The following is a 27,395-nucleotide window of genomic DNA, read 5'->3' as shown; positions in this document are numbered from 1 at the left end:
GGTTAGATGCAGTAGAAGCCAAGGCTAGGCCTGTGAGGCAACAAGAGAAAGATGCGGAGGTTCCCAGCGAACCGGGAGATGCTCGGGCGCCGCCTCCTCCAGCCTTGCACCCGGTGCTGACCCGGCCAGCGCCCAGCAGAGAAACCGGGCCTCCCAGAAGCTCAGCATCCCTCTTCCTGCTCCCTCCTCCGCCCGCGCCCGTGCCACCAACCTTGGGGGTGCGGATGTGCTCCATGATCCGACCAAGTCTACACGGTCTTGGGCGGACGCTGCCCCACGCACCTGCGCGCATCCACAGCGGGAGGGGGCTTCGCGCTCAGGGGCGGGTGGCGATAGGGCCTGGCTCCGCCTCCAGGTGCAGCGGCGCGCGCGCACTGCGGGCATGTGGGCACGAGGCGCCCGCGCGGCCCTAGAGCGGGCGTCCTTGCGCGTCTGCCACCTGCCCTGCCTGCCGCCTCTCTCTCTGCCTCATCTCTGTCTGAAGTCGCCAGAGCGAGAGCCGCTTGCTTCGTTTTACGAGAGGCAAGCAACGTAATACTGTGGAGCTACTGTTCCCCAAGACACAATGGGGGCCTTGTGTTGGGTGTGGCCTTTTGGAGGAGAGGCAAGGAATACGCTCTGCCCCACCAGCCCATCGCCTTCCTTCCAGAGCGTCCCAGGAGAGGTGCGACTTCAGGGTAGGGCCGGAAAAAAGGCTGCCACAGGCATGTCCTAGAGGGCTCTGTCTGCATATTTCAGCACGTGAGCAGCAGGCGTAGATAGCTTTAGGAATGAGGGTGGAAATAGCAGCAACACTGTTAACGCCGTGGGAGGGGCTCTATTAAGTCAGGCATCTCTCATCAACCTGCCGACAGCACGGTTGCACGGTTGGAAGAGAAGCTTTTCCTTGACACCGTGTTGGCTGCTCATTGGCCATCTTCACTTAGCTCTAACTGAACTGGAAGATATAGAGACAAGGCACCCATTCCAAGGTAGCACTTTTTCATTTACGGTATGTTATTAACAATAGTTGTTGCCAATTGTTAGTATTATGCCATTGGAAAAAAACAAAGAGAATGAATGCCCTCCCCCCGACACACACTTTTTCTTGCAACCCCAGTTGTAGAATGCTCCACCATAACTAAAATTTCATAAAACTGTGCTATAGTTCTTAGAATAATACCGACTCAGTTTTTTCCCAGCTCTTACTCACCGCCTTCTGACTAGATAGTAAATTCTTTGACTGTAGCAACTGTTCTTTATCTCTTTTTGTCCAGTGCCTCATAGGCACATTGCAGCCTTCCAAATATATGTTTATTTAATCAATACAGTGTTACATTTTTAAATTCTCAGATCTCCGTCACATATTTTCTGTCATTTCATCCTCCTACTGTTCAGCAAGTCAGTTGGGACAAGTCCTGTCAACTGATGTTTGCATACGACAAAGTTGACCCAGGGCCATAATTTATTCATTACTAAAGAACACCAGGAATAGAGAGTCAGGGGCACTGTGGTCCCAACTCAACACCAGCTTCTGTCTCCTCATTGATAATGAGGATGATTTCAAGGTAGCTTCTGTCCCCAAATTCCATCAGTACTAGAAATCCTATCTCCATTTGGGGGGATGCATTTTGAGTGGTTTAATGATCTAGGAATTATGTGCTTTCAGGACTCTTCTATTCCTGTACTGGTGGACTAATCATGAGTTTACCTGGTGAGTAATTTTTGCATATATATATTTCTAACTTGTTGCATATTAACATATGTTTTTTTAAAGCACACAAAAGCACTAATTGGTAGGTGAAAAGATATAAATCCTAAAAAACTGAAATAACCTAATGATAAGAAAAAATTTCCAGGACTAGTTAAAATATGCATCTTCCATTAACCATAGCTATAAAATCAACATTAGGTTAAAATAAGTCAAGAATTATATTCCAATTTTAGGATCAATTAACATACAACAAACTGAAATAAAAGAACAATAGGGAAAGAAATCTCTATAAGTAAACACTTTAGCTTGAGCTAACAGTTTTCTGAGGAATCCTCCTTGACTTGTCCCTCAGCCCTGGTCACTATCCAGGTTGTTAGACCACAAACTATGTTGACTTTAGACAACCATTCTGCACTTTCTGGTACTAACACTGCCTCATATCCCCAAGTTTCACTTTCTCTCCGAACCACCACCCAGTGAGGCAGAAGAGAGTGAAGGAAGTAGCAAGAGTTGGAAAGCAGTAAGGTGAAGGGACCTAGGGTACATTGAAATGGCTACTACGTTGATCTTAAGTAGTGCAAAAAGTGGAACTAGTCATTTATTTATTTAAGAAACATTGATATTAATTGACTGATGGTCATGCCCAAGGTATGATAGCAGACACTGGGAGATTGAAGAGAGACCCAGTGAAGAGTTCCATGATTGTGATATAACACCTCAGTATAACACCAAGGAAATGAAAAGTAAACTAAGATGGTACAGGGCATATGGAAATGCCAAAAAAAAAAACACCTCAAAGAAATTGTCTACTTTCTACCTTTTCCATATTACACAGAAAATAATGGATAGACTCAGGTTCATACACTTAGTTCTTAAAGGTTGATATCTAGTGTGCCTGGAATGAACCATAGGATATTTAGATGGATGCTGCATCTCTGAGTCTTTCCAAAGCAGAAATCTCTCTATCTGGCCTCAGAACCAAGAAATGAGAAGGGAGAAAAAACTTATTCTTCTAATACTACATAATTTGCTTATGGATTTACACCCAGATTTTCTACCCAGAAACTGGCTATTTTTCTTCAGCATGTGTTAAACCTGGGTAGAAAATAAGTATATTTCAACAAAACTATTTTCACCATCAATCAAAATATCAGACAATAGGGTTAGGACCTAGTTACCTGCATATTCATCAGATGACTTCCCATGCCAAGGAACATCATGGCTGTCCTCTTTTTATCATTAGTGTAGCAGGTTTCATTGATTTTGACCTTTGTGAAAATGGTAGATATGACTGTACACATCATTATTTAATCCTTCTGTCTTTCATGGGCACACAGAAGACTACACTTTTCAACCCTGTTACTCTTGGGTGGGTACGTGTGACCAGTTCTGGCCAATAGACTGTGAGAAGTGACATGTTACTTTTTGCCAAAGCTCGGCAAAACCTGTGTGTGGCCATTCAGCTTTCGTTTTCCCAGTCTTGATATTTGGAGGACAACTATTGAGATTATAGAGAAAATAATGATGATAAATAAATTCATCCAAAATATATGACATGACTGTGGCCCAAAACTATTCAGCATTAGATTGAAATAAATGAAGAGAGAAATAGACTATTTCCCTGAGTCATTCCTTGGAAGGGAGCTACTCTGAAGAGTCATAGCAGATTCCTTTGAATGAAAAGAATACCTTTTTTTGTGGTGGTTGTTGCATGAAAGCCACTGAGACTTAATGGTTAATTAAGTTTTGTACCTCGCCTAGCCTAGCCTATGCTAACTTTATAGAGAAAGGAATCTGAAACAGTTAAAATAATATACTATCTCTGTTTCTGTGTTTCTGATCTTTTTGAAGGGGGGTTGATAATGTTGTTTAAAAGCTCTAAACATGTCACATGCCAAAGCCTAATCTACTTTATTGTATATTACCAAACTTCTTCTGGAAAACATCTTCTTCAGAAATCTTTGTCACATAGATAGTCTAGTTGTAAATAAGATTGCTATAGGAATTTTTAAATAAAAAGTTGATGTTAACTGGGAACTTACCCCAAATCCTGTGATCATCAGAGCCTGAGGAGATTTGGATACTTATCAAAAACTTGCAAGACTTTTTCCAAAATACTTACATTTCTCCTGAGGCAACTAAAACTTCTGATCTGGCAGTGAAGCCAAGAAATGTTTCCTCAGGGGGTAGTATTGCTAATGATTACAAACTCAATAAAATCGTATTCAGCACTATTAAACCTCAGTGGTCCATATTCTGTGTGGAGGGGGGCACACATCTCTGAACAAGCCCAGTCTTAGCTAGAAACATATTAGATATTCAATATGATAGGGATTCTGCCTGGGGGACAAAAAATAGCATGCTCACCTTCAGGATTTTTATAAACTTGATGATGCAAAGTATCGATGTCTTCTTTGGCCTATCCCTATGCCAGATATGCCAAACAAGCACTCTATGGACTGCCGGCAGCTCTGGCCTTCTTCTAGGAACCAAAAGAGAAACTCCAGGCCAGCATAAAAAGAGCACTGACTCTGAACAGGCAATGTTTTGAGGTCGTCTCTTATATTTTGTTCTCCCTTCAGAAGGTGTATCGTGCAAGTCCAAGTCTCTGTCCTCAAATCACTTAGTATTGTTGATTGCCTTTTGACAGCCATCCCATCAAGCATCAATTTTATGCCCATCGTTCCCAAATTAATACTTCTAGTCCTCAATTCTCTCTCTGTCTCACATATTGTATTTCCATCTACCTGCTGAGTACCTCCACTCAGATGTCCCATCAGTGTAACCACCTTGGTGGGGTTAAGAAAGTGGGTTCTGGAAGCAGACAGGTCTATATTTGAATCACAGCTCTGGTGTGTGTTAGCTATGTAACCTAGAGCACATTTTTTAACTGTCAGCCTCAGGTTTTTCATCTGTAAATTGGAGCTAATGATAATATCCGTATTGCTTTGTTTCTCAAGCTGAGGAGTAAGTATCTCTATATATATGAGAATGAATGTTTATTATATTATTCCCTATGTTTTCGTATATGCCTGAGGTATTCAAAATAAAAAAACAGAATTGATGGCAAAAAAATGGGGGATAATTAAACCTTCTTAGGGTAGATGTGACAATTCAGTCAGATTGAGCATTTAACATGTTTTGTGACAGATGTTTATTGAGCACTCACCTTGTGCCAAGCACTGGGCATAAATGCGTGAACCAAAGCAATCACAGTCCCTGCTCTCAGCGTGTTTCAGTCTAATAATATCTGCCATTATTATTATTATTATTATTACCTTCCACCTAATATCAAATCCTCCTCATGACTTCATTACTTCTTTGCTTCTTTTGTTGATCTCAATCACTCAAGCTCAAAACCTTTGAATTTTGTCTCTTACTCCTCCCCATTTTGTCCACTGGTCCTTCCCCTTCCTTCTTCACCATCATTACTCTAGTTCAGATCCTCAGTGCTTCTTTCTGGATTGAATATTGGCCTCTGCTGCCAGATTCATCTTTTAAAAGGCAACTCTAATCACATAATTCTCCAGCTTAAAACCTTCAAGTGGTTTACAATTGCCTTCAGAATGAAGTACCATTTCCTTCTTCTATCCTTTAAGGTCCAGCCACCTCCTACTACTCTCTTTTATAAATGCATGTGAGTAAGTCACTGGCACTTGGTAGGTGCTTAAAAAATATCTTTTGAATGTATCCATTAGTCAACCAATCACTTTCTATAATCCTGCATTTGCTTATCTCTATGCCTTTGCTCACACTTTCCCATCTATCAAGTCCTTTGAGGTTCATTTCAACATTCACTTCAACACTCCCTCCAGATGGAATTCTTCCAAAATAACTCTTGTCTGTTCATTCCAATAAGCAGAGATCATCACAGAGAGTTTATTTTCATCTGGAAGTATAATTTTATGCATCTCTGTCACAACTTGTCCATGGAGGCCTTGATCAGTCTACTACTATTCCAAGAATACCCTGCTGGCCTACTACACTGACAACATCATGCCAATTAGATCTGATGAGCAGAAAGTAGCAGGTGCCCAAGATGCCTAAGTAAGGCACACACGTGCCCCAGGGTGAGAGATGTATTCTGGGAAAATTCAGGGTTCTGCCTTCTCAGTGAAGTTTCTAGGGCTCTGCGGTAGTCTGGGACTACCAGAAATAGCTTCTCTATCATGAAAAACAAGTTGCTTCATTTTACACCACTACCACTTTGTGTTGTAACCTATTACTCAGCTAGCCATATGGGCTACTAGCTCTGAGTGGGACCTAAAGCATGAAAAGACTCTCTATCTGACTTGAATTGTAGTGGAAACATATCAGCTACATGGCCCTTTGACACCAGCAGAGACAAATATGCTCAGATGTCTGCAGCACATAGGGATGTAGTATGGAGCCTCTGGCAAGCGACAATCAAAGAAACACAAGTCGTTACTGGCATGGCCCACTACTAGCCAACCAGTGACTTTGTACTAATTTTTTAAAGTTCTTTTTTTTTTTTTTAATTGTAGTAAAATACGTACAACAAATTTTGCCATCTTAATCAGTTTTAGGTGTATAGTTCAGTAGTGCTTACAACAAAAGCAAAAATAAATGAATGAGACTACATCGAACTAAAAATAACTCTGCACAGTGAAAGAAACAATAAATAAAACAAAAGAGTCCACCAGCCACATGGGAGAAGATATTTGCGAACAACACCTCCTACAAGGGGCTCATACAACTCAACAACAAAAAGCAAACAATCCAATTAAAAAATGGGCAGAGCATCTGAACAGACACTGCTCCCAAGAAGACATACAAATAGCAAACAGATATATGACAAAATGCTCAATCTCACTAGCTACTACCTCACACCTACTAGAATGGCTATTGTCAACAAGAGAAGTAGTAACAAGTGTTGGAGAGGCTGTGGAGAAAAAGGAACCCTCATACACTGTTGGTGGGAATGCAGATTGGTGTAGCTGTTATGAAAGGCAGTGTGGAGGTTCCTCAAAAAAGTTAAGAATAGAATTACCATAGAACCCAGAAATTCCTCTTCTGGGTATCTACCCCCCAAAAATCTGAAAACATTTATCTGTAAAGATATATGTACACCTATGCTCATTGCAGCAGAGTGTCCTTCGATAGAATATTGGGTAGAGAAAATGTGGTACGTATATACAATAGACTATTACTCAGCCATAAGAAAAGATAAATACTGCCATTTGTGATAACATGGATGGATCTTGAGATTATCATGCTAAGTGAAATAAGTCAGACAAAAAAAGTCGAGAACCATATGACTCATATGTGGGATATAAAACTGAAAGCAACAAATAAAAAAAGAAACAAAAAATCATAGATGTAGATAACAGTTTAGTGGTTACCAGTGGGCAAGGGACGAATAGGTGGTAGAACAGGGTAAAGGGGATCAAATATACGGTGATGGAAGGAGAACTGACTCTGGGTGGTGAACACACAATGCAATATATAGATGATGTAGTATAGAATTGTACCTGTTAAGCCCATATTATTTTCCTAACCTGTGTTACCCCCAATAAATTTAATAAAAAAAAATTTTTAAGCCAAAAACCAGATACAAAACTATATACAATATGACCCGAATTGTGTTTCAAAATGAGTATATGCGTGTGTGTGTGTGTGTGTGTGTGTGTGTGTGTGTGTGTGTAAAGAGACAGAAAATAGAAGAAAGAAATTTACAGATATAACAATTACATCTTGGTGGTGGGTTTGTAGGTGATTTTCATTTTCCGTAAGTTTTTTTTTTACATTTTACAAATATTCACATTGCATATTTTAACAATTATAAAGAACATGTATTTAAAAATGTCTTTTCAATAAAAACAAGTCATAGTCTATAATTATGACATAGTGTCATGAGTCAAAGTCAACACATTTGTAGAGGATACATTTTATTTTGGTTTTTTTAAAGCAAGACATAAATTGGATACCGAAAAGTTATGAGACCTTCAAAGTGTATGCTTCCTAAAATTTCAATCTAAAAATAATTTGTATGAGAAGCAATCCTTTTTCAAGGATAAAATCAGGCTTATTTTCCATGAGGAAACCATAAAAACAGATATCCCAAATGTATAACAATAGCTGGAAAAAGATCTAAGTTGTCAGAATCTTGGCAATGTTGTTTTTACAGCCAAGTGAAAAAAAAGATTTTTCTGTGAAGTTCAGTTAGATTTGGAGGAATATGCCCTGGTGCTTTAAAGCCAATGTTTTGTAAAAATTATTTAGTTGATCTTTAACTTTTAATCTGGAGTGTATCTTTGGTGTTTGCTTAATAGAATGAGAAAATAGAATTTACATAATTAGTAAAATCTTACCTTGCTTTTTTTTATTTAGATACAGATGGTAAATATTGGCAAAATGTACATAATCATGAATCTTGTAGCAAGGACAATTTGAGCAAGGACAACTTCTAATAAACAGATGTAAGAGTTGTACTTGGGCTACATTAGGGTTTCTTATGGAGATAATGAGTAATTTTGAATGCTGGCTCTGCAAGAACATTCTCCCTTTATTTCTTTGGCAGAGAGAATATTTGCAAACAATAGCAATGAACAAGATTTATTCAAAATGGTGAACTAACAAGGATTTGATCTGGATCTAACTTGTCAAGAACCACCTGTGTTTGCGTTTGGATTTGGCAGTCACTCTTGACTGTCTTGCCATTGCAAAGATGTATTTGAAAAGCCTGAACACAGCACAAATTCAGAGCACCATTATTTGCTGGTAGAACAAGTCAAGTTTACTTTCAGTGTTTTGTTCCTGATTATCCTACCATTTTGCAGGGAGTCTCCCTGGATAATCACCAATTTATGAATGAGTTGTAAACAATTCATGTTGCAAACAGGCTGTTTGTTGCTCAGATTTCACAAATAATGACTACATTTCTGGGCCATTCCTCAGAAGTGTATGCAAATTGGTACTAATCGTACTACTACTTACACTGTATCGAACTCCCATTTATAAAATTATGTCTGCATCAGAATGTCTGGGGTCTGGCTTGACCTTACATTTGTAGGAACAGACCTCCTACCTCCACCATAGAAGCAGAAGGCAGCAGTGGCCTGTGCAGCCTTAAGAGATAGGGGTGCCAACAGAGGCGACTTCTCTTGAAGACCAATATCTTAACTCTTTCTTTTTTAGGTTGTTAGGTTAAAGAACACCTGGAAGTCATAAAGCTTCTTAGACTCCATGGTTCCTGCAGACTATTAAACGATATTCTACTAGGATGTAGAATTACATGTATGTAACTATATATGTAACTATTTTTGCAGTCATATAGAGAAATATAATATCTCAACCACAATAGTGTGTCAATAAAAGAGCCTTTTCATAGGTTGTTCCTAAATTTTGTGGTAATATTTGTTAGCAATTTGTTCATTCATGTTGGTCTTGGTAACAGCTGACACAAAGATTTTAAGAAAATTTATAGGAAAAAAAGTTAAATCGAGATAATTCTATTAACTTTCTGAAAATTGAGAAAAACTCATCTTATTCTATTTGTTTTAATTAAAATTTATTGGGGTGGCAATGGTGAGTAAAAGTACATAGGTTTCAAGTATACAATTCTGTAATACATCATCTATGTATCACATTGTGTGATCTTGTTCTATTTTAACTGATGGCATCCTGGTACAACTTTTGAAAGCAATCTTTAAACTCTAAAAGTTTTGAATTAAAGAACTAAGGAGAAGAGGAAGGGATGGGATTGACTCAACAGTGACTCCCATGACTTTATATTTAGGACCCACCTTTGTGTGTCCAGTACCCCTGAAAACCAAAGTAGGACAATTGACTCACAATAGACTAGACAATAGAGCTTCCATGACTAGAAAGTTTTAAAATATGACAAAATACCTAATAGTGGTATAAATCAATATTATTTGTCCTTTTCAGGATACATAATGCATACACTGAACACCAAAAAGTAGGGCAAATACATAGAGACAAAAAGTAATTTGCTAAAGTAATTTCTGCTCTCAATTCTACTTCGCTCAGCTTACTTGAAGTAACATTGATATGAAACAAAATCAATTAGCTTTAACATTTTGAGAAGACGCTTGCTGGAAAAGCAAAATAATTTGCCTAGGATTGAGCAGGAGAATGTGATGATGCTCATTGACTATACTGAAATACTTATTGAGTGAAAACTGGACACCTGACTCCTTTGTGCTTTGAAAGCAGAAGCTGCTGCAAAGTCATATTGTTGGCAGTGGTTCTGGGAACTTCCCTGAGCCTTCAGATGTCTGGAGTGTTTGCAGTGAGAATTCTCAATCCTTAATTTAAAGATTTTTCCATTTCCACGATTAGTGAACTTTATCAGTCATGAGCTTTGACAATCTAATTCTAGCATTTTTTATTTTCCCTCATAATTCAATACATACTTGACAGACTTAAGTTCAAAAGTACACGGTTGCAACTAAAGCTAAACACCTGATTGTGACTAATTATTTGCATATGCTATAATTGTAGCACCAGTATCACTTTTCTATTACTAATTATTTAAAATAATGGCAAAATACAATAAAATATTCAATCAATATTCAAGTAATTGTACAAACATTTCTGGACAAACCAAGAAAGCATGGTTTAAAATAATGTGTTGACTGACCAGCAAGGTCATTGTGAAACTCCTTTAAATGTGTGTTTATCAGTTGATAAGTAAAAGTTGAAAGTCCAAAAACTGGGGTCATCATTATGGAATATATAAAAGTGCAGGTTGTTTAAAGTCATGTAGTTTATTTGTAAGTCAAGGTATTACCTTTATTTCTTCACTGTCCTTTAAGCAACAAAACATACTTTTTTCTTGGAAAAAAAATAAATGTCAAACTTTTCATTAAAATACTATGGAGAGTGAGTAATCCTTTAATACAAATTTATCTCTATAAATAGAAGATATAAAATACATGTATACACACACACACACACACACACACACACACATACACACACACACACAGAGAGAGAGTTCCCTGCACTGGGAGGGGTTATTTCCTACAAACTTAATTGAGAAGTTCATATAGTAAGGCTGAGATTAATACTTTTCTCAAACTTTTTTTTCTTGTAACACAATGTAAGCACTTTCCAGGAAAATAACTTTATTTTATTTATTTTATTTTTGTGAGATTTTTATTAAAATATAGCTAACATTCAATATTATATTAGTTTCAGGTATACAGAATAGTTATTCACCGTTTATATACCTAAAGAAGTGATCACCAGGTTGTTCAGCAACAACCTGACACCGTACCATGCTGTCACAACATTATTGACTATATTCCCTATGCTGTACATTACATCCCCATGACTTATTTGTTTTATTTTATACCTGGAAATTTGGACCTCTTACTCCTCTTCTTGTTTCCCCTTTTTAAATTTTTCAGTGACAGTTGACATTCAATATTGTTTTATGTTAATTTCAGGTGTACAGCATAGTGGTTAGACATTTATATAATTTAAGAAGTAATCCCCCGACTAGTCTAGTACTCACTTGGCACTATACAGAAAATCACTTTATTTTAATCTTTTGGAGCTTAAAAAAAAAAGAATTTTCACTTATCATTGGAAGCTGTAAAACCAATTATACTCACAATGAGTGTTTTGTGTTGTTTAATTATTTTTGCTTAATTTAGTTTTACTTTATTTCACCCTAGTGGGAGGCATGATAATGGAATATTTAAGAGCATGGGACTCAGGAGCCAGGCTACCTGGGCTTGAATTCAGGCTCGCCCGCTTCCCAGCAGTATAAGCCTGGGAAGTGCTCAACTTCCTTGTGCCTCAGTTTCCTCACTTGTAAAATGGGAATTAATAACTGGATTGTTGTGAGGAATCAAGGAGTAGTGAATGCAAAGCAATTAGTATAGGGCCTGTCATACACCCTTCTCCTGGGCCCAGCTCCTCCTCCATCTCAGTTCTCTTTTCTAGCTCAAAATAGGCAGAAATGAAAACACACTTCTTAATGGGCACCAGAGGTATTTTGGATGGGACAATTCATAGTGCAAGACTAACCAACAAATTGCAGAGTATTTATTGTCCTTGATGTCTGGGCACTAAATGCCAGTCGAATCCTCCTGTCATTGTGACACCCAAAAATAGTACCCCCACCCCCGCCAACCACAACATTCACAATTGCCCATCCAGGTTAAGAACCACAGTAGATATGCAACACTTACTTTCATTGATGTCAGCTAAAGATTATGGGGGGGGGGGGGGGGATGGAAATAGTGGTAGATAAAGTAGACAATAATAACATTAACAACTACTATTGGTTGAGTCGTACTATATGCTGGAGCTTGTAACAGACCTGTAAGGAGAGAAAGAAACTAAGACTTAAACATTAAATAACTAATCCAAGTTACAAAGGTATCCAGGTGGTACCGGAACTTGAATTCATGTTTATCTTACGGCATATCATGTGCTCTTGCTCATCAAACTAGATCGTTTGCTGTTTCAAGTTAATTAAACTAAGTCAGCTCAACTTCAGACACCTCCATCAGTTTGACTGAAGACCAGATTGGGTGCACAGTTAACACACTTACCTATACGTCTATTAAAGCATAGCTTGAACAGATCTGATTTTGCTCACCCTGAGCCTTGGATTCTTGACTTTAATAATTAGGTCATGTTCAAGCAGTTTGTAGATAGGTATGCATAACAATATCTACAGTGTGTAAAGTGACAAGAACATAACCTGGAAGTCTCTGGGTCTTTTTAGCCTGTAGATATGGCTTCCATTGGTCCATTGTCTTGACTTGCTCAGACAGAAATTCCTGCCTCCAGAAATGCTCCCCTCTAGTACGCCTCGGCGTTCCTAGAAGCTTGCTCAGATATGCCCAGGGTCACCTGTTTTCCCCAAGCTCCACTCCAGTCTCTGTCTTATGAAACCCCCTCCTGGGGGATACCTCCTCATCAACATCACTAATGGAGCCTTCGATGAGACGATTAATAGCTGTGCCAAAGGAGTGTTTCCTGGCACTTCCAGGCTGACCATTTTGAAGGGCCAGAGCCATGCTGGGTTTCCCACAGAAGTGGGGAGGGTGCCTGTCTTCCCAACTCTGGGTCGCATTGTTCTGAGCCATCTGCAAAGAACGTCTGCTTGAGCCCTGAGTCCACAGAATTTCTCAGGAAGCTCCTTTAGTTTGGGGCTCACCCATCTTTCCACTGGTGCTCAAACCTGTCTGATGAACCAGACAGGGAGCAAACAGTATGGCGGTCATGCTTTCCACTCTCCTTGTCTCTAAGAAAATGAAAGCATAACCGCTTTTTTGGTGGTTAACTTTATGTGTCAGCTTTACTAGGCTAAGGTGCCCCAGTTGTACAGTATAATATCAGTCTGGATGTTGTGTGAAAGTTATTTTTTAAGATACAATTAACATTTAAATCAGTAGACTTAGAATAAAGCAGATTCCCTCCATAATGTGGGTGAGCCCCATCCAATCAATTGAAGGCGTTTAGATAAAAGGCTAAGGTCCCTGAAGGAAAGAATTCGGCCCCGAGACTATCGTAGGACTCATGACTGCAACATCAACTGCTGGACGTTACAGCCCGCCAGTCTGTCCTGCACATTTGGGACTTGTCCCCCCTATAATTGTGTGAACCAGTTCCTTAAATCAATCTAAATATAGGTCTAAATAGAGATATTAGATAGATATATAGACATAGGACAGATATATAGAAAATATATACTATAATGGGATATCCTAATAGGATTTAGGATAATAGCATATAGGATCATAGAATATATAAAGGATAATAAGATTATATTGAAATACATATCATAATATTCCCTATAGCTCTCATATATATATATATATATATATATATATATATATATATATATATAAAATACCTATTTACATCTATATCTATATCTAATATCCTATTGGTTCTGTTTCTCTGGAGAACACTGACTGATACACTTATCCTATCCTCTTTCAGAGCACCCAAAAGTATACAATTATAGTAACTCAAACAGATGCCCACAGACATCACCTGCTTGTAAGGTCAGCAACCAGACATTGATCAATTACCATTTTGAGGTCCTCTGAAGTGCCATTTTATGCTGTAGATTAATGATTTATAGGAGATACATGGTGGGTTAGGATATCAGTCTCAGTTTCTCTCACCTAGGCCTCTAAACAAGTGTTGCTAAGAGGATACCTCCTGTGCTGTTCCTGTCTCATGTTGTTCTTTCCCCAGCCAGTTGGCACTGGAATATATGCTTCTTCAAGAACATTCCTGCTGCCACAATTTCTATTTCTACTACTACTATAATTAGCCAACATTTATTGACCATTTCCTCTTTAACCCAAATGTCAGCTGGGATATACTCACTCTCTGAGATAAAATTAGCTTGAATCCACAGCCCCATGAAAGTCCAAATTTCTGCAGATTTTTAAATGAGAAGTAAAGTCAACACAGGCTCTAGTGTCCTGTTGCATCTCTTCCATGGTATGTCATCTTAGACTTACACTCAGCTTTTTTTCTCTAATTCTATCTACAAGCTATTCAAACCAAATATTTGAGAATATATATGCAATACTGTGGATTTTTTAGGACTTTTAGGCTTGCTTATGTCCCAGTACCCAACACAGTATCACCAATCTAAAAATACATATTAGTGTAGTGAATAATATTTGAAATATTAATTGATGTTTCCTTTCTTTACATTTCCTTTTACCATTATCTTTCCTCTTACTACTGAAGCAGCTGTAATGTCTTTTGTGTACTCTTAAAAAGAGGTCAGATATAAGCCTTTGAGTAGCAGAGTTGAGCTGAGAGCCACAACACCTGAAAAAAATGTTTCCTGGCTTCCAGAAACTTAGCTAGAGCCAAAGCCTGAAGGAAGAAGATATAAAGTTTACTCTCAAACAATAAATGGGGAAGAGAAAGATGAAGAGCCCATTTTCGGCCACACAAAGAGGGGATAAAAGACTTTTTTTGGTTCCCAGCCAAAGAGAGTCAAAGGAGAGAAGACAGCAAGAGAGAGTTTATGAGTGTTTCCGGAATCTGCCCCCACTCTTGGCCTAAGCCAAGTCCAGGTATGGAAGGCAACTGGAAATCCAAGATGGGTTTAGGGAACCCAAGCCAGGGAAGGATTGGGCCTTCCTTCTCAGAACATAGCCTGGGCAGACTTCGAATCTTTTAGAGGAACTCTGCATACATTCTGGCACCAGCAAAATCTGAGAGAGATGCCCAGACATTTGGCCCAAGCACAGCCTCATGTGCTCCCTGGGTGATGTGGGGACAGCAGCAGAAGATTACCTTGGCCCTGAGAGGGGGACGAGGATGACACCCAGGCCAGTGGATGTGAAGGACGCTAGGATCTATGCCCGAGTGAGCAGGACTCAGAGTGGCCTGCACTGAGCAGATAATCTGGAGGCCTTTTAGGAGGACAGTGGTCATTTCAGCAGGACATGCATTCAGAGGCTGGTGGGATAAATTGCAGTTCAGTGGCTGCCAGAGATGGACAGGGATTAATGGAAGACTAGGCATCCTTTTCCTCTGATCTGGATGATCATTAAATTCTTTTCATTTTGGAACACATATCACCTCCTGGGCAGAGAGGAGGAAAACTTGAGGGAGAATAGGAAATGATTGAGAAAATAGCCATAATCTAGAGTTTCAAACCCTAAGTATCTGAGTTCACCTTGAATGGGAAGATTACTTTTGTCACTGCCTATTAAAAGGGGGGATTCCAATTTTAGTTCAATTCTAGATAAAAGAAGAAAGTTCCAGTTCTGTATACCTGTGTAGTATTGGGATAAGTCTATAAAAGTTTCATTCAAAACATCTGTCATTCCTGCCTTTAAAGTGCTATTGCACTCACCCGCCATGTTTCTTACTGGCCTTTCACCCAGCCTTTCTTTTTCTCTCTGACTCTCTACTCACAGGCATTTCTCTGCTCCTTTTCCACCAAAATTTCCTTGGGAACTCCAAATTCTCTTTTTGTAATGAGCAAGGCAAGTCAACACTCCCCAGCTCTTACTCTCATCGCATACCAACCAATTAAGTCTTTGGCAGCTTAAAGCGCTTTTCCATTGAACAGAATCTGTCCTTAAAAGTCACTTAGGGATATGAATGGCAACTTTCTCCTTTCACAGCTATGTACCAGTAATGTGCCAGTTGCCCTATGTATTTCACATCACAATAACACAAAAAAGGAAAACTGATAGCATCTCAAAAGAAAATGGAGGGAGATATGGTCAGAAAATGTGTGGGCAGTACTCAGATCCTGGTCTCTGTGTCCCCATTTCCTACACTAGTAGCCACTGTATTGCAAAAACTTCTAGTCTTTGCCTATGTGCTTGCTTAACGTCCTTGAGGATTAAGTTTTGATTCCATTTCTTCTGAAGGCTTGGATTTCTTCCAGTCTGCTTTGCCTGATTTACTGGTTAATGAAACGGCTGATGGCTGGTTGACTCTATCTCTCCAACTCAAGAGCTCATTATCTGCCTTTTCATTTTGGCAACTTTCTCAGTAGTGCAATCAGCCTTGCTGCCTTCTGAGGCCTGAGGGAATCTTTTAATTCCTCTTTGATGAGAATAGTCATTTCCTGCTCTGAGTTTCAACTGAAATTTAATCATGAACATTTCCTGCACATCTCTCTAGGAGCAGTAGCTAATGGGTGATATTATTGTTGAAGTTTTTTATGTTCCCCTCTGTGGACTACTAGGGTCACCCAAAGCAGTGTTCCTGCAACCTCCTTTGCCAAAAATTCCTCCAAAAGGGAGTTGACTTACAATAAATTCCAACCAATGTTCTCACAAGTAAATGAAGGAAAAGAGAGTTCTGTAAATAGGTGGGATCACCCAAACTACTTTGCCCTAGATTTGAAAATTATGTATTTGGCAATACCTAGTAGCTCATGAAAAGTAGACATTTCATATATTTTCTCATTTCTATAAAGACTGAAGAAAAAGCACATTGCATTTAACCTTGGCAAACCAATTATCATTATGAATTTTATCTATTTTAAGATTATTTCACTCTTAAAAATTAATAATTTTAAGACTTATTGAAAACAATCATAGCTAAAAAAATAATCTTTCATAAATTGATAAACTGTGCTACAGGAACTAAGCAGTCAAGTAAATCAAACTCAAATTTAACTTAACAAATTTCTCTGTTTTAAAAATCTATCCTAGGTTGGCAGATTGCTTTAACAATTAAAAATCAATATCAGATTAAAACAAAGTCCGTGTTATCATCTTAATAGATGCAGAAAAATAATTCCACAAAAATCCAACATCCATTCTTAATTTTTTTAAACGACACTCTCAGCAAACTAGAAATAGAAGGGAACTTAACCTGATAAAGAGTATCTGCAAAAATTACAGCAAATATCATATTCAATGATTAAAGTCTGAAGACTTTTTCTGTAAGAAGCAAGTCAAGGATGTCCACTCTCACCACTGTTATTCACCATTATACCAAATGTTCTAGCCAGTGCAGTAAGGCAGGGCCAAGAATGCAGAGATATCCAGATTGAAAAATAAGTAAACCTCTCTTTATTTGCAACTGACATGATTCTATACACAGAAAATCCTACAGAAATTACACACAACAAAAGCTATTAGAATGAGCAAGGAAGGTTAGCAAGGATACAGGCTACAAGATCAACACAAAAACCAATTTTATTACTCTATACTAGCAACTAATAATTAGAAAATAAAAATAATACCATTTACTATACTATTAAAAATGTAAAGTGGGGATAAATCCAACAAAAAAAATCTAACAAATCCTTATACTGCAAACTACAAACATCACTGAGAGAAATGTAAAGAAGAGTTAAATAAATGGAGAGTTATACCATCTTCATGGATTCTCTAATCCATGAACTCAATATATAATGTTACTCCCCAAATTTATTTGTACATTTAGTTCAATCCCAGTCAACATTGTAGCAAGTGTTTGTATGATTGACAAACTGATTTTATAAACCATGTGGAAATGCAAAGAACTTAAAATATTGAAAATAATTTTGAAAAATGAGAACCAGTTTGGAAGACTTACAGTAACTAACTTCAAAATTGTTAAACTACAGTAATCAAATCGAATTTGCTTAAGAATAGACATATATGGTCATATATGGTCAATTGACCCACACATATATGGTCAATTGATTTTCAACTAAAGTACAAAAGCAACTCAGTGTAGAAAGGATAGTCTTCAATAAATGGTGCTAGAAAAATTGGATATCCAAATGCAAAACGGATCCATGCTTCATACCATTCAGCTCAAAATGGATCATAGATCTAAATGTAAAACCTAAAACTATAAAACTTCCAGGAGAAATTTTTTGTGACTATGAGCAAAGTTTTCTTACCTATAACACAAAAACACAATCCACTAAAAAACATCATAAATTGGGCTTTATCAAAATCAAGAAATGTTTTCTCTTTGAAAGACATTTTAAGAGAGTGAGAAGACAAGCCACTGCCTGGAAAAAAATATTTGCAAATCACATATTTGATAAAGGATTTGCATCCAGGATTTGTATATAAAGTACTCTCAAAACTTGGTAATATGAAACTACACAATTTTTAAAAATGGGTGAACCACACATGGAAACAACCTAAATATCCATTGATCAATAAATGGATAAAGAAAATGTGGTGTATATATACACAGTGGAATATTATTCAGCTATAAAAAATGAAAATCTGCCATTTACAGCAACATGGGTGGAACTTGAGAGCATACTAAGTGAAGTATGTCAGAGAAAGACAAATACTGTATGATTTCACTTATATGTGTGATCAAAAACATCAGACAATAGAAAGAGTTGTCAGGAGTTGAGGAGTAGAAAAAATAGGGAGATGCTGTTCAAAGGGTACAAACTTCTACTTATAAGATGAATAAGTTCCAGGGTCTAAAGTATAGTATGGTGACTAAAGTTAACAATACTGTATTTTATACTCAAAAGTTGCTATGAGAATAGAGCTTTAATGTTGTCACCAAAACAACGACAAAATGGTAATTATGTGAGGTGAAGAATGTGTTAACTAACCTTATTGTAATAAACATTTAGAAACATACATGTGTATCAAATCATCACACTGAACACCTTAAACTTACACAATGTTATATGTCAATTATATTTCAATGTTATATGTCAGTTATATATCAATAAAGCAGGAAAATTGTTTTAAATGAAAAAGTGGGCAAAAAATTTGAGCAAGCACATCACCAAAGAAGATATATGAATCGCTAACAAGCACATGAAAATATGATCAACATGATTAGTCCAACAGGGAAATACAAATCACAAATGGATAAAATTAAAGAGATTAACCATATCATGTGTTAACAAAGATGTTGAGCAATTGAAAGTCTCATACACTGCCGATGGCAATGTACAATGGTACAAACACTTGGGAAAATAGTTTGGCAATTTCTTAAATAGTAACACATATAACTTCTATTTGACTCACCTATTCCACTCCTAGGTATTTACCCAAAAGAAACAAAAGCATATGTGCGTACAAAGACTTACGAGTATTTTCTGCTGTTGTTTGAAATCAATTATAAGGAACCAAATATGTAAGTTCTCTTGTGTATTAAACCTGCCACATATCTACCCGAAGTGGTCTGCCTCCTTCCTTTTCTCCTTGCCCTTCGTGGATAGGGGCCAGTTTTACATTTCACGGGGGGACTCTGGAGTTTGTGGACCAACGCTAAGCAATGCAGCTACATTCAAAATCGGTTACCTAATTCAAATTGCCATGCTCTGTCCTCTCTACTAGGTTATTGACAAGGTCATCATGTTAATGGGGATACTGACATAGTGCCATCAAATAGATCACTGGGCTTTTCCAGACAGAGGCTCACATCTGGTTCAAGTGCGCCATGGAAGGTACCTGAGTCTTGAGTTCAGAGCAATAACATATCTCCCTTTGGCCATCACACCATTGGCTATAAATCTATGACATAAATAGGAATGCTGTTGGAGAAATGAAAAAGAATATACATTTAGGTTTTTTAAAGCCCTACAAATATTTCAATCCTTCTTTTCTTTCTTTGAGCCAAATAAAAATTCTCAAATTATTACCTTATGGAAATAATCAACTCCTCAATAAGGGTTAAAAACTTGTACGTTTAATTGACTTTGGGTTTACTGTCAGCCTTCATGACAAACTTGGAAAAAGACACCGGGTCTATGTTAGTTCATTTCACAGGGTAGCTGCTTCGCAAATGTTTGTTGAATTGACCAATTATTCAGATCACCAGATATTTACTGAACTAAACTCTGTAGAGGCTCCAAGAAGAAAAGGTCTCTGTCCTCAAGGAGTAATGACCTTGTTGGGGAGGCTGGGTACAAACACTTGCTCCTACTGAGAATCAATAATACAACAGTTCAGAATAATAAAAAGCTAGTATGTAATTAATTGCTGGTAAAGTGATGAGAAACATAGTGAAAAATTTCTGAGCAGAAAGCAATTATTCAAGCATAGATATTCAAGTGTACATTTCACATGAGAAGATGGTTTGAATTTGATCTTAAAGGGTGGCTAAACTTTGGGTAGATGAAAGTGTTAGGAAGGGCTGCTATGAAAGACATGAGAACAGGGAAATGCAAAGATTTCCTTCCTGAGAGCCTGTTTTTCCACGGAAAATGGAGTGCAAAGTTATTGGGGTGAAGTTGTTCATGTCAGAGCAATCGGTGGTCTTTATTGATCTCAAAGAAGCAAAATGTCCCAAGTACTCTTTAGGATTTTGGATACTGAATAAAGTAGCTGAGATTCGAGTTTTGAAAAATCAGATAATCACTTTGTACTGATTTCTTTAGCTACTTTTTAAACTACACACGGAAGAAATATCATTTGGAAAAGTAATTAACTTTTCCTAGAGTTTAAAGTTTAGCTGCCATCTTAGTGTCCATGAGTTAAAGTTCAATTAATTAAATAATCAACAGATTCGTTTATTCCCCATGAATATGAGTGTTCATTGTAATTTTCAATATGCTGTATTTAAAAAAAAAAAATCCCAAGTGTTTTTGTCTTTTATAAGCTACTTTGTTCTCTATTTTTTCAACTTCTATATTTTTAATTGAGATTATGTTCTATGTGGAGAATAGTTTTCTGTTTATTTCTCTTTAATTCATGGCAGCATATCAGTCTTAAAGGTCATTTTCTCTTCCCAATAACTTGAGGTTCAGTTTGGTTTTGGAAGAACCTTGTCACGAGACAATTTTACACAGAACTTGTATCCTAAGTTTCCTGCATATGTGCCCATCTGGAAATGACAACAAATTGGTGCTTAGAAGTAGATTGCCTGGTTTTGAAATACACACTTCCTATACAAGAATGAGACTAGAACAAAAACTTCATTTGCTGAGGGAATCTAATAAAAGAAAATGAAAGGGAACATATCTATTATTGGAGCAAAAATTGTCATCTTCTTTCTAAATAGCACCAGAGGCACATGTGAAACATACTAAGAATAGGGGGAAAAATCTTATTTATTTATTTTTTATTTTATTGTTAATTTAGCTTGTGTGAGGCAGCTGCAAATCTTCACTTTCATGGAAACAATCCCACACCCTTGTTCACCCCAAAAAGTTATTTTCTTCCAACTAAGAACAATTTTTTTCCCTTTCATAAGATCATGGAATTTTGAAAGTTAGAGATCATTCAGTCTAATTTTATTAACTAAATGGACATGATAATGAAGGAAAATAATGGGAGCATCTACCCACATATCGCATCTCCCAACCTTGTGCTCATCTCCAAGCTGACTACACTCCAGAAGATCTGAAAGATCTGGTGATTTTAGGACTCCATATCTTGGCACAGGCAGTTCCCCTTGCCTGGAATGACCAGGTCCTTCCTCATCGGGAACATGCCTGCTCATCCTCCAAGGCCCAATTCAAAAGTCATCTCAGCTATGGAGTCTTTCCCAGTTCTCTGAGGCAAGCGCTGTCTTCTGACCCTTGTGTTTTCCTGGAGTACCTGGTTGATACCTCCATCATGGCACTTGTCACTGTGTATTATGATAATCTGTCATTTCATACACTAACTGGACCATGCGTGACTCTTCTTCAATCCTTCATTTTTATATATCCATTGCTTAGCATAGTACTTGCCACATAAAAAGATAGTTAATAGCTGATAATTGAATGATTGCCGGAACTTGTATGCAGCTCTCCTTGCCTCCAAATAGATTGCTTATACATTCTCAGATCTGTTTCTTAGCTAAATTGAAATCATTACTTGAATCATGATTCCAAGCCCCACACTTTTTGGATAATAAACTAAATTAGCATAGTTGTTTATTTTTAAGCTTCTTCGATATGTTTGTTGGATAAATTACTAACCACAACTAACTATTCATTAAATTGAAGGAGTATAGGGTCATTCAGACTTCACCCTAGGAAAATTTAATCACTGGACTCAGCAAATTTAAAGTAAAATTAGAGTTTGATTATTTTTGCCTTTTGGTAAGAAATTTCTTTGTCCTAACTAAATATGATTAGGCTTCATAATCGAGTTTTTGTAATTTCTTATCCTCATACTTATGCCTGGGGAGTTTTCCTTCACTTGAAAAGTCTCCTGTCAAGTATTTTAGGGACTAGGAAGGACAGAGAAAAATACACATATATCTTTCTAAAATATTGCCAAGTACAAGATATCAAAATTTTTAAATTTAATTTTTTGAAGTCAGCTCTTATCTTCCAATCCAGTGGTAAAATGGAAATTATTTATTCTGGGAACTCTGACTGCCTTACTGAGTAATCATTCCTGCTGTGACATGAGGCCCCAGTTCTGGGTTCCTGTGTGTTCTCTCCATTGCGATATCATTGGTTTTATATGTTTATTTAAAACGAGCCAAACTGGTATACACATTTCAGCTCCGAAGGAAAGGCCGCTAACCTGTCTGGAAGGGGAACTCTTTAGGAGTGTTGGACAAAACTTTTGGATAAAAATCAAAGGCTACATAAAGCCTGGTAAAAGCAAACTCTGTAAGCAGACATGGAGCCAAAAATAAATGTTGTGTATTGGCAACGGCTCAGGGCTCAGAAGTTAGGCTTTGAAACTTCTGGTATAAGTTTCAAACTTTCCCTGTAAACTGAAAATATTAGTATTTTCAGTTCGTTACAGTACTAAGTAGTTGTTCCCTGGAGAAAAATACAGAAATTCTCAATGTTATTTTTATCTACTTTTTTCTTCCATCAAGCCAGTTGGTGTATTTGTTTTTTAGATATAGAAACTATAGTCTTTAAATTTTGCGTTATGATTTCCTACAGAGAGTTTTACCACAGGTAAAATAATGTCTCCTCATATATCATGCTACCACATTTTTTTCCCCTAAAATACAAAGTGACTGTAGTGCTTGTATATCCTGTGTCTGGACACCAGAATGTTTTGCCCTCTTCTTTATTCTTCATAGATAAATAGGCAAATATGTGTATGTTGTATATATGTATATATATATTTGTGTGTATACAAAAATGTATATAAGTACAAATACATATGTAGAGAGAGAATTCTGTTATAATACATTTTTAAACAAATTACCAGATAGACCTTATTGACTATTAAAGGCCTATGATAGACGCTATGGAAATAATCATCTAATAATAACATGTGAAGTATATTTTCTCATTCTGCATCCCGGTTGTAACTACACATCCCATTTCACCTGGAAACAAAAGTAGAGACATATTGGGAAAAGATGTTTATACATATATATCCTGGGGGGCTGGCCCGGTGGCTCAGATGGTTAGAGCTCCATGCTCCTAACTCAGAAGGCTGCCAGTTCTATTCCCACATGGGCCAGTGGGCTCTCAACCACAAGGTTGCCAGTTCAATTCCTCGAGTCCCGCAAGGGATGGTGGGCTCTGCCCCCTGCAACTAGGGCAACTGGACCTGGAGCTGAGCTGTGCCCTCCACAACTATGACTGAAAGGACAACAACTTGACTTGGAAAAAAGTCCTGGAAGTATACACTATAAAAAAAATAATAATAATAAAAAAATTTATACATATACATCCTGGAAAGAGCAGGAAGTAACTGAAAAATCTCATGAGAGCCTTTCTTGAGACCAAGCCAGGCCAGTTTGGTAGATTCCAGATGTTTGTGAGCTTATTATAAACTTGGAATTGTTATCTGAACCCTGACACTCACCATTATTCCATCCCTTCCCCGCCCCCACCTGAAAATTTGAGGCAGTATGTCTTTATACCTTGGACTTAAAGAGGGAAAACCCAAACCACCCGTGACCCTGGCAAAACCCTTCACCAAAACCTTCCTATCTATCCCCTTGCCTTCTCTTTAAACCAAGAAAGGCACCAGGTTGCTTTCTAAAGTTTTCAAAGTCTGAATTCTAGTTTTCAAATATTGTTGCTATGAATCTAGCTCTTTCAGGAATTGTTTTGACTATTAGAACACTGAAGTACTTTCTCTCCTGAGTGAAAACACCAGGAGCCAGGCTCTACAGAACAGACATCAGATCCCTAACCTTCTGCTGCTCCCTCTCCTTTAATCCAAACTGCCACAGTGTGGAAGAGAAATTGCATATTTTCCAAATTATTTGAATAAAAGAAGAACTCTGTGTGTGTGTGTGTGTGTGTGTGTGTGTGTGTGTGTGTGTGTACATATATATATTTATATATATATATATATATATATATATATATATATATATATATATATATATATATGTTTTGCAAATAAAAAAGGAAGTCTCTTTCAATTGGAAGTGTTCTCTGTATAGCTTTAAATACAATGAAAGGCAAGCAGATAGGAGAACAATGCCTGGAGATAGAATAGCATCTGGAAATTTGCATGAGTTGTCCCCTTACCTTGATGACAGTGACACACCATGACTGGATGTGGCCTAAGCTTCCTCCTCCTCTGTGAAGTGACCACCTGAGCTGGTGTGTCTTTCCCATCACAGTCAGTCACTTAACCATGTGTAGAACCTTCTCTACTGTCAGGTGGTTCTGTTCCAAGAGGAGATTCACTTTAAATCTAAGAGTGTATTTTCACTCATTGATTTCCACACCCAAGTCCACTGACAGTGCATCAGTCAGCAAAGCCTTTCAGCATATGTATGTCACAAGATGTTTGACATTGTTAAGTAGAGTCAGCAATGATGACTCAAGCCCAGTTAAGTTACAGGGAAAATCAGCAGTCACCCCTCCATAACCCAGTTTTCTAGAGGCAAATTCTAGGGTAAAAAGAGCTGCCTTATAAGACTAAAACCTCAGTTTGTATTATTGAAGAAAAATGTGTGTCTTATTAATAACATTTAATAATTAAAATGTGTATCTTTTTTATTTTTGAAAATGGGTCATTTTCTAATGATCACAGACTAATAACAATCCAATCTTTGTGACAAGATTGCTTTTAGGAAGAATCAGTTGATTGCAGCTATAGATTTTGTTTTTGTTTTTGTTTTGGTGGGGGTCCCCCAACCAATGATTTTCCAAAAATCGAGTTTCTTTTACCCCTTGGAAAGCTACTTTCAAGTATTGCAGATTATTTTTGATCTTCTACTGTGTTTTTATGACTCTTGTTATGTGAGGTTGAGACGACTTTGTGACATGTATTGGACTCAAATAAGTGCAACAATAGCCAAGACACAGAACTAAACAAAAACATAAATAAAAACCATTTCCATAATATCTGTTCCCAGATCCCTGAGCCTGAGTAGCCTCTGTGCAGCTCAATCAGTTGCCGGTACCCAAAGGAGCTGTTTGTTCTGTGGCACTGGAAGGAAACCAGCATGTGCTGAGGTCGCGTCTTCGGTGCTGAGGTCACATGAGGCTGAGCACTGCGGGTGGATAACAGCCAACCAGGTGAGGAGAAGAAAGGGCTGCAGAGAGAATCGATGAATATGCATATGTAGGCATAAGATGAAATGTCAGAGGCGGTTTGGTTCAAGGGCCATGCGAAATGTACAGAGAATAAAAACAAACTTTGAAAAGAGTTGTAGTACGATTGCAACATGAGGAATAGAATCCAATGAAGTGTGGAAACTCAGAAGAAAATGAGGGAGACGGGGAGCGGGGTTAACATAGCAATGCAGGTCAGGTGGTGGTGGTGGTTGAGCTCCAGTAGTGAGAGTCACAATTTGGGTGTATAGTGTTTATTATAAATAGGCTCCACATCCAAAGGTGGTGGGAATTGGTGGAGCACCTTTGGGCCAGGGATCTAAGGACCTGTGAACTTTGTTTTTTTCAGGTTGTACTATTAGAGCACTAGAGTCCCAGATCCCTTTCTAATTTCTGTTCAGTGCCACCTGCAACTTCTAATGTTAGTCCTCAGTGATGAGGGATGAAAAGAATACAGAGCCACCTCTATTGATGAGATTGCTATTTGAAGGGTTTGGATAAGAGGCTCTCTAAATTTTATACGTATTAGTCACAGTGATGGGGAGTGAGGAAACTTGTTTAAAATATTAACAACCCAGAGATCCATTTTCAATAGATCTGGTGTCAGAATCCAGAAATCTGTATATATAACCAGCATTCTAGACCATTTTGATCAGGGCCAGTGGCTGGCATGTACGCAATGTGGTACCAATTAGAAAAAGTCATCTCCGCTTGGTGGGCCAATTTAAAAAGCTCTCCTTCCTCCAGTCCCACACACTCCTGCCAGACAGCACTCCCCAGCCAGCAGCACTGGTGGAATTTCAGCCCTGTCTCCTGCCCACTTGGCTTGGGCAGAGTACAACCTTTACAACCTCCTTCAGTTTAAATGTTGGCCTTGAAATGCAATGTGCGAAAACCTACTTTAATTCAACGTTTCCCATACAGCCCCGATGATAACAACATTCAAGTAACTTACTAAAATGAGGGATCCCTGTCTCCCACCCCAAGCCTATTGACTTAGGCTCTTCAGAGGCACAGTTTGGAAATGAGTATTTCTAACAAGAGGCTCGGTCATGCTGATGCTCAGAGAAGTTTGGGGAGCACTGATTTGAGAGAACATAAAACACTGGTTCAAACTTTGTCCTTGATGTGTTCTCTCACCTGAGGAAATCAGAGGCACCTTTCTACACCAGATCGTATTGCTTCTCAGAATGGAACAGAAAAGCATAATAATGTGAACAGAGAGCAGACTTGAAAAGTGTACAGGAAGTTCCAATGCAGGGAACAATGACAACCTGAAACAGGCTACCCATTTTCGCGGAAGAAGTTAGGAATATTTCCTTGCATGTGTAGGTTTAAGAAGCTGTAAATATGGGGTTTGCATCCACAGTGCCTCTTCCAGTTGCCACACTCTGCAAGATTATGGATGAAGTGAATTCAACATTTTCATGTCATCGACCCTACACATTTTGAACACTTTAAGTTGTAAGCTTATTTGATAATAAAATTTATCCATAAAATTAAAGGATATGTCTCACTGTTTTCACTTTAATTTTATAAAACAGTACAGAAATAGTATGTCCAGGAAAGAACAAAAGATTGAATAAAACTGTTAGAAGTAGATCTGATTTATATAATCTTATTTCTTAAATGTCTTTAAAAAAAACACAGCAGAAATGTGAATATAACACATGCTTTAAGAGTCCAATAATTTTCATGTGATGACCAAATCCCTATAGCATGCAACTTTATAGGACCAAAATCCTACAATGTGTGTAATTTGGAGTTACTACTCATCAGTGTCTTATTCTAAAACAAAACAAAACAAAAATCTCCATTATGGTGACCTGTGAAAATTAGATTCTA

At 37.8% G+C, this 27,395-nt stretch overlaps 1 protein-coding gene and 1 long non-coding RNA gene across 2 annotated transcripts in view; one reads left to right on the top strand and one right to left on the bottom strand.

Moving 5' to 3' along the window:
- MTMR7 (myotubularin related protein 7) overlaps positions 1-727 on the bottom strand; it is a 93,334-nt gene extending 92,607 nt beyond the window's left edge. The window contains exon 1 of the mRNA XM_019737955.3: positions 212-727. Within this exon, the coding sequence (XP_019593514.2) occupies positions 212-292 (81 nt within the window). The 5' untranslated portion in view covers positions 293-727. The remainder of the gene's footprint in view (positions 1-211) is intronic.
- On the top strand, positions 472-25,487 carry LOC148755102 (uncharacterized). The gene is made up of 3 exons (XR_016019388.1): positions 472-604; positions 1,649-1,693; positions 25,352-25,487. It is a non-coding gene; the product is annotated as an uncharacterized LOC148755102 (long non-coding RNA).
- The last annotated feature ends 1,908 nt before the right edge of the window (positions 25,488-27,395 follow it).

This window comes from Rhinolophus sinicus, chromosome 16 (genome assembly GCF_057876585.1).
Source record: "Rhinolophus sinicus isolate RSI-liver-muscle chromosome 16, RSI-T2T, whole genome shotgun sequence".
Classification (NCBI taxonomy): domain Eukaryota; kingdom Metazoa; phylum Chordata; class Mammalia; order Chiroptera; family Rhinolophidae; genus Rhinolophus; species Rhinolophus sinicus.
The sequence above is the reverse complement of the archived record's forward strand: the minus strand, read 5'-3'. Positions and strand labels throughout refer to the sequence as shown.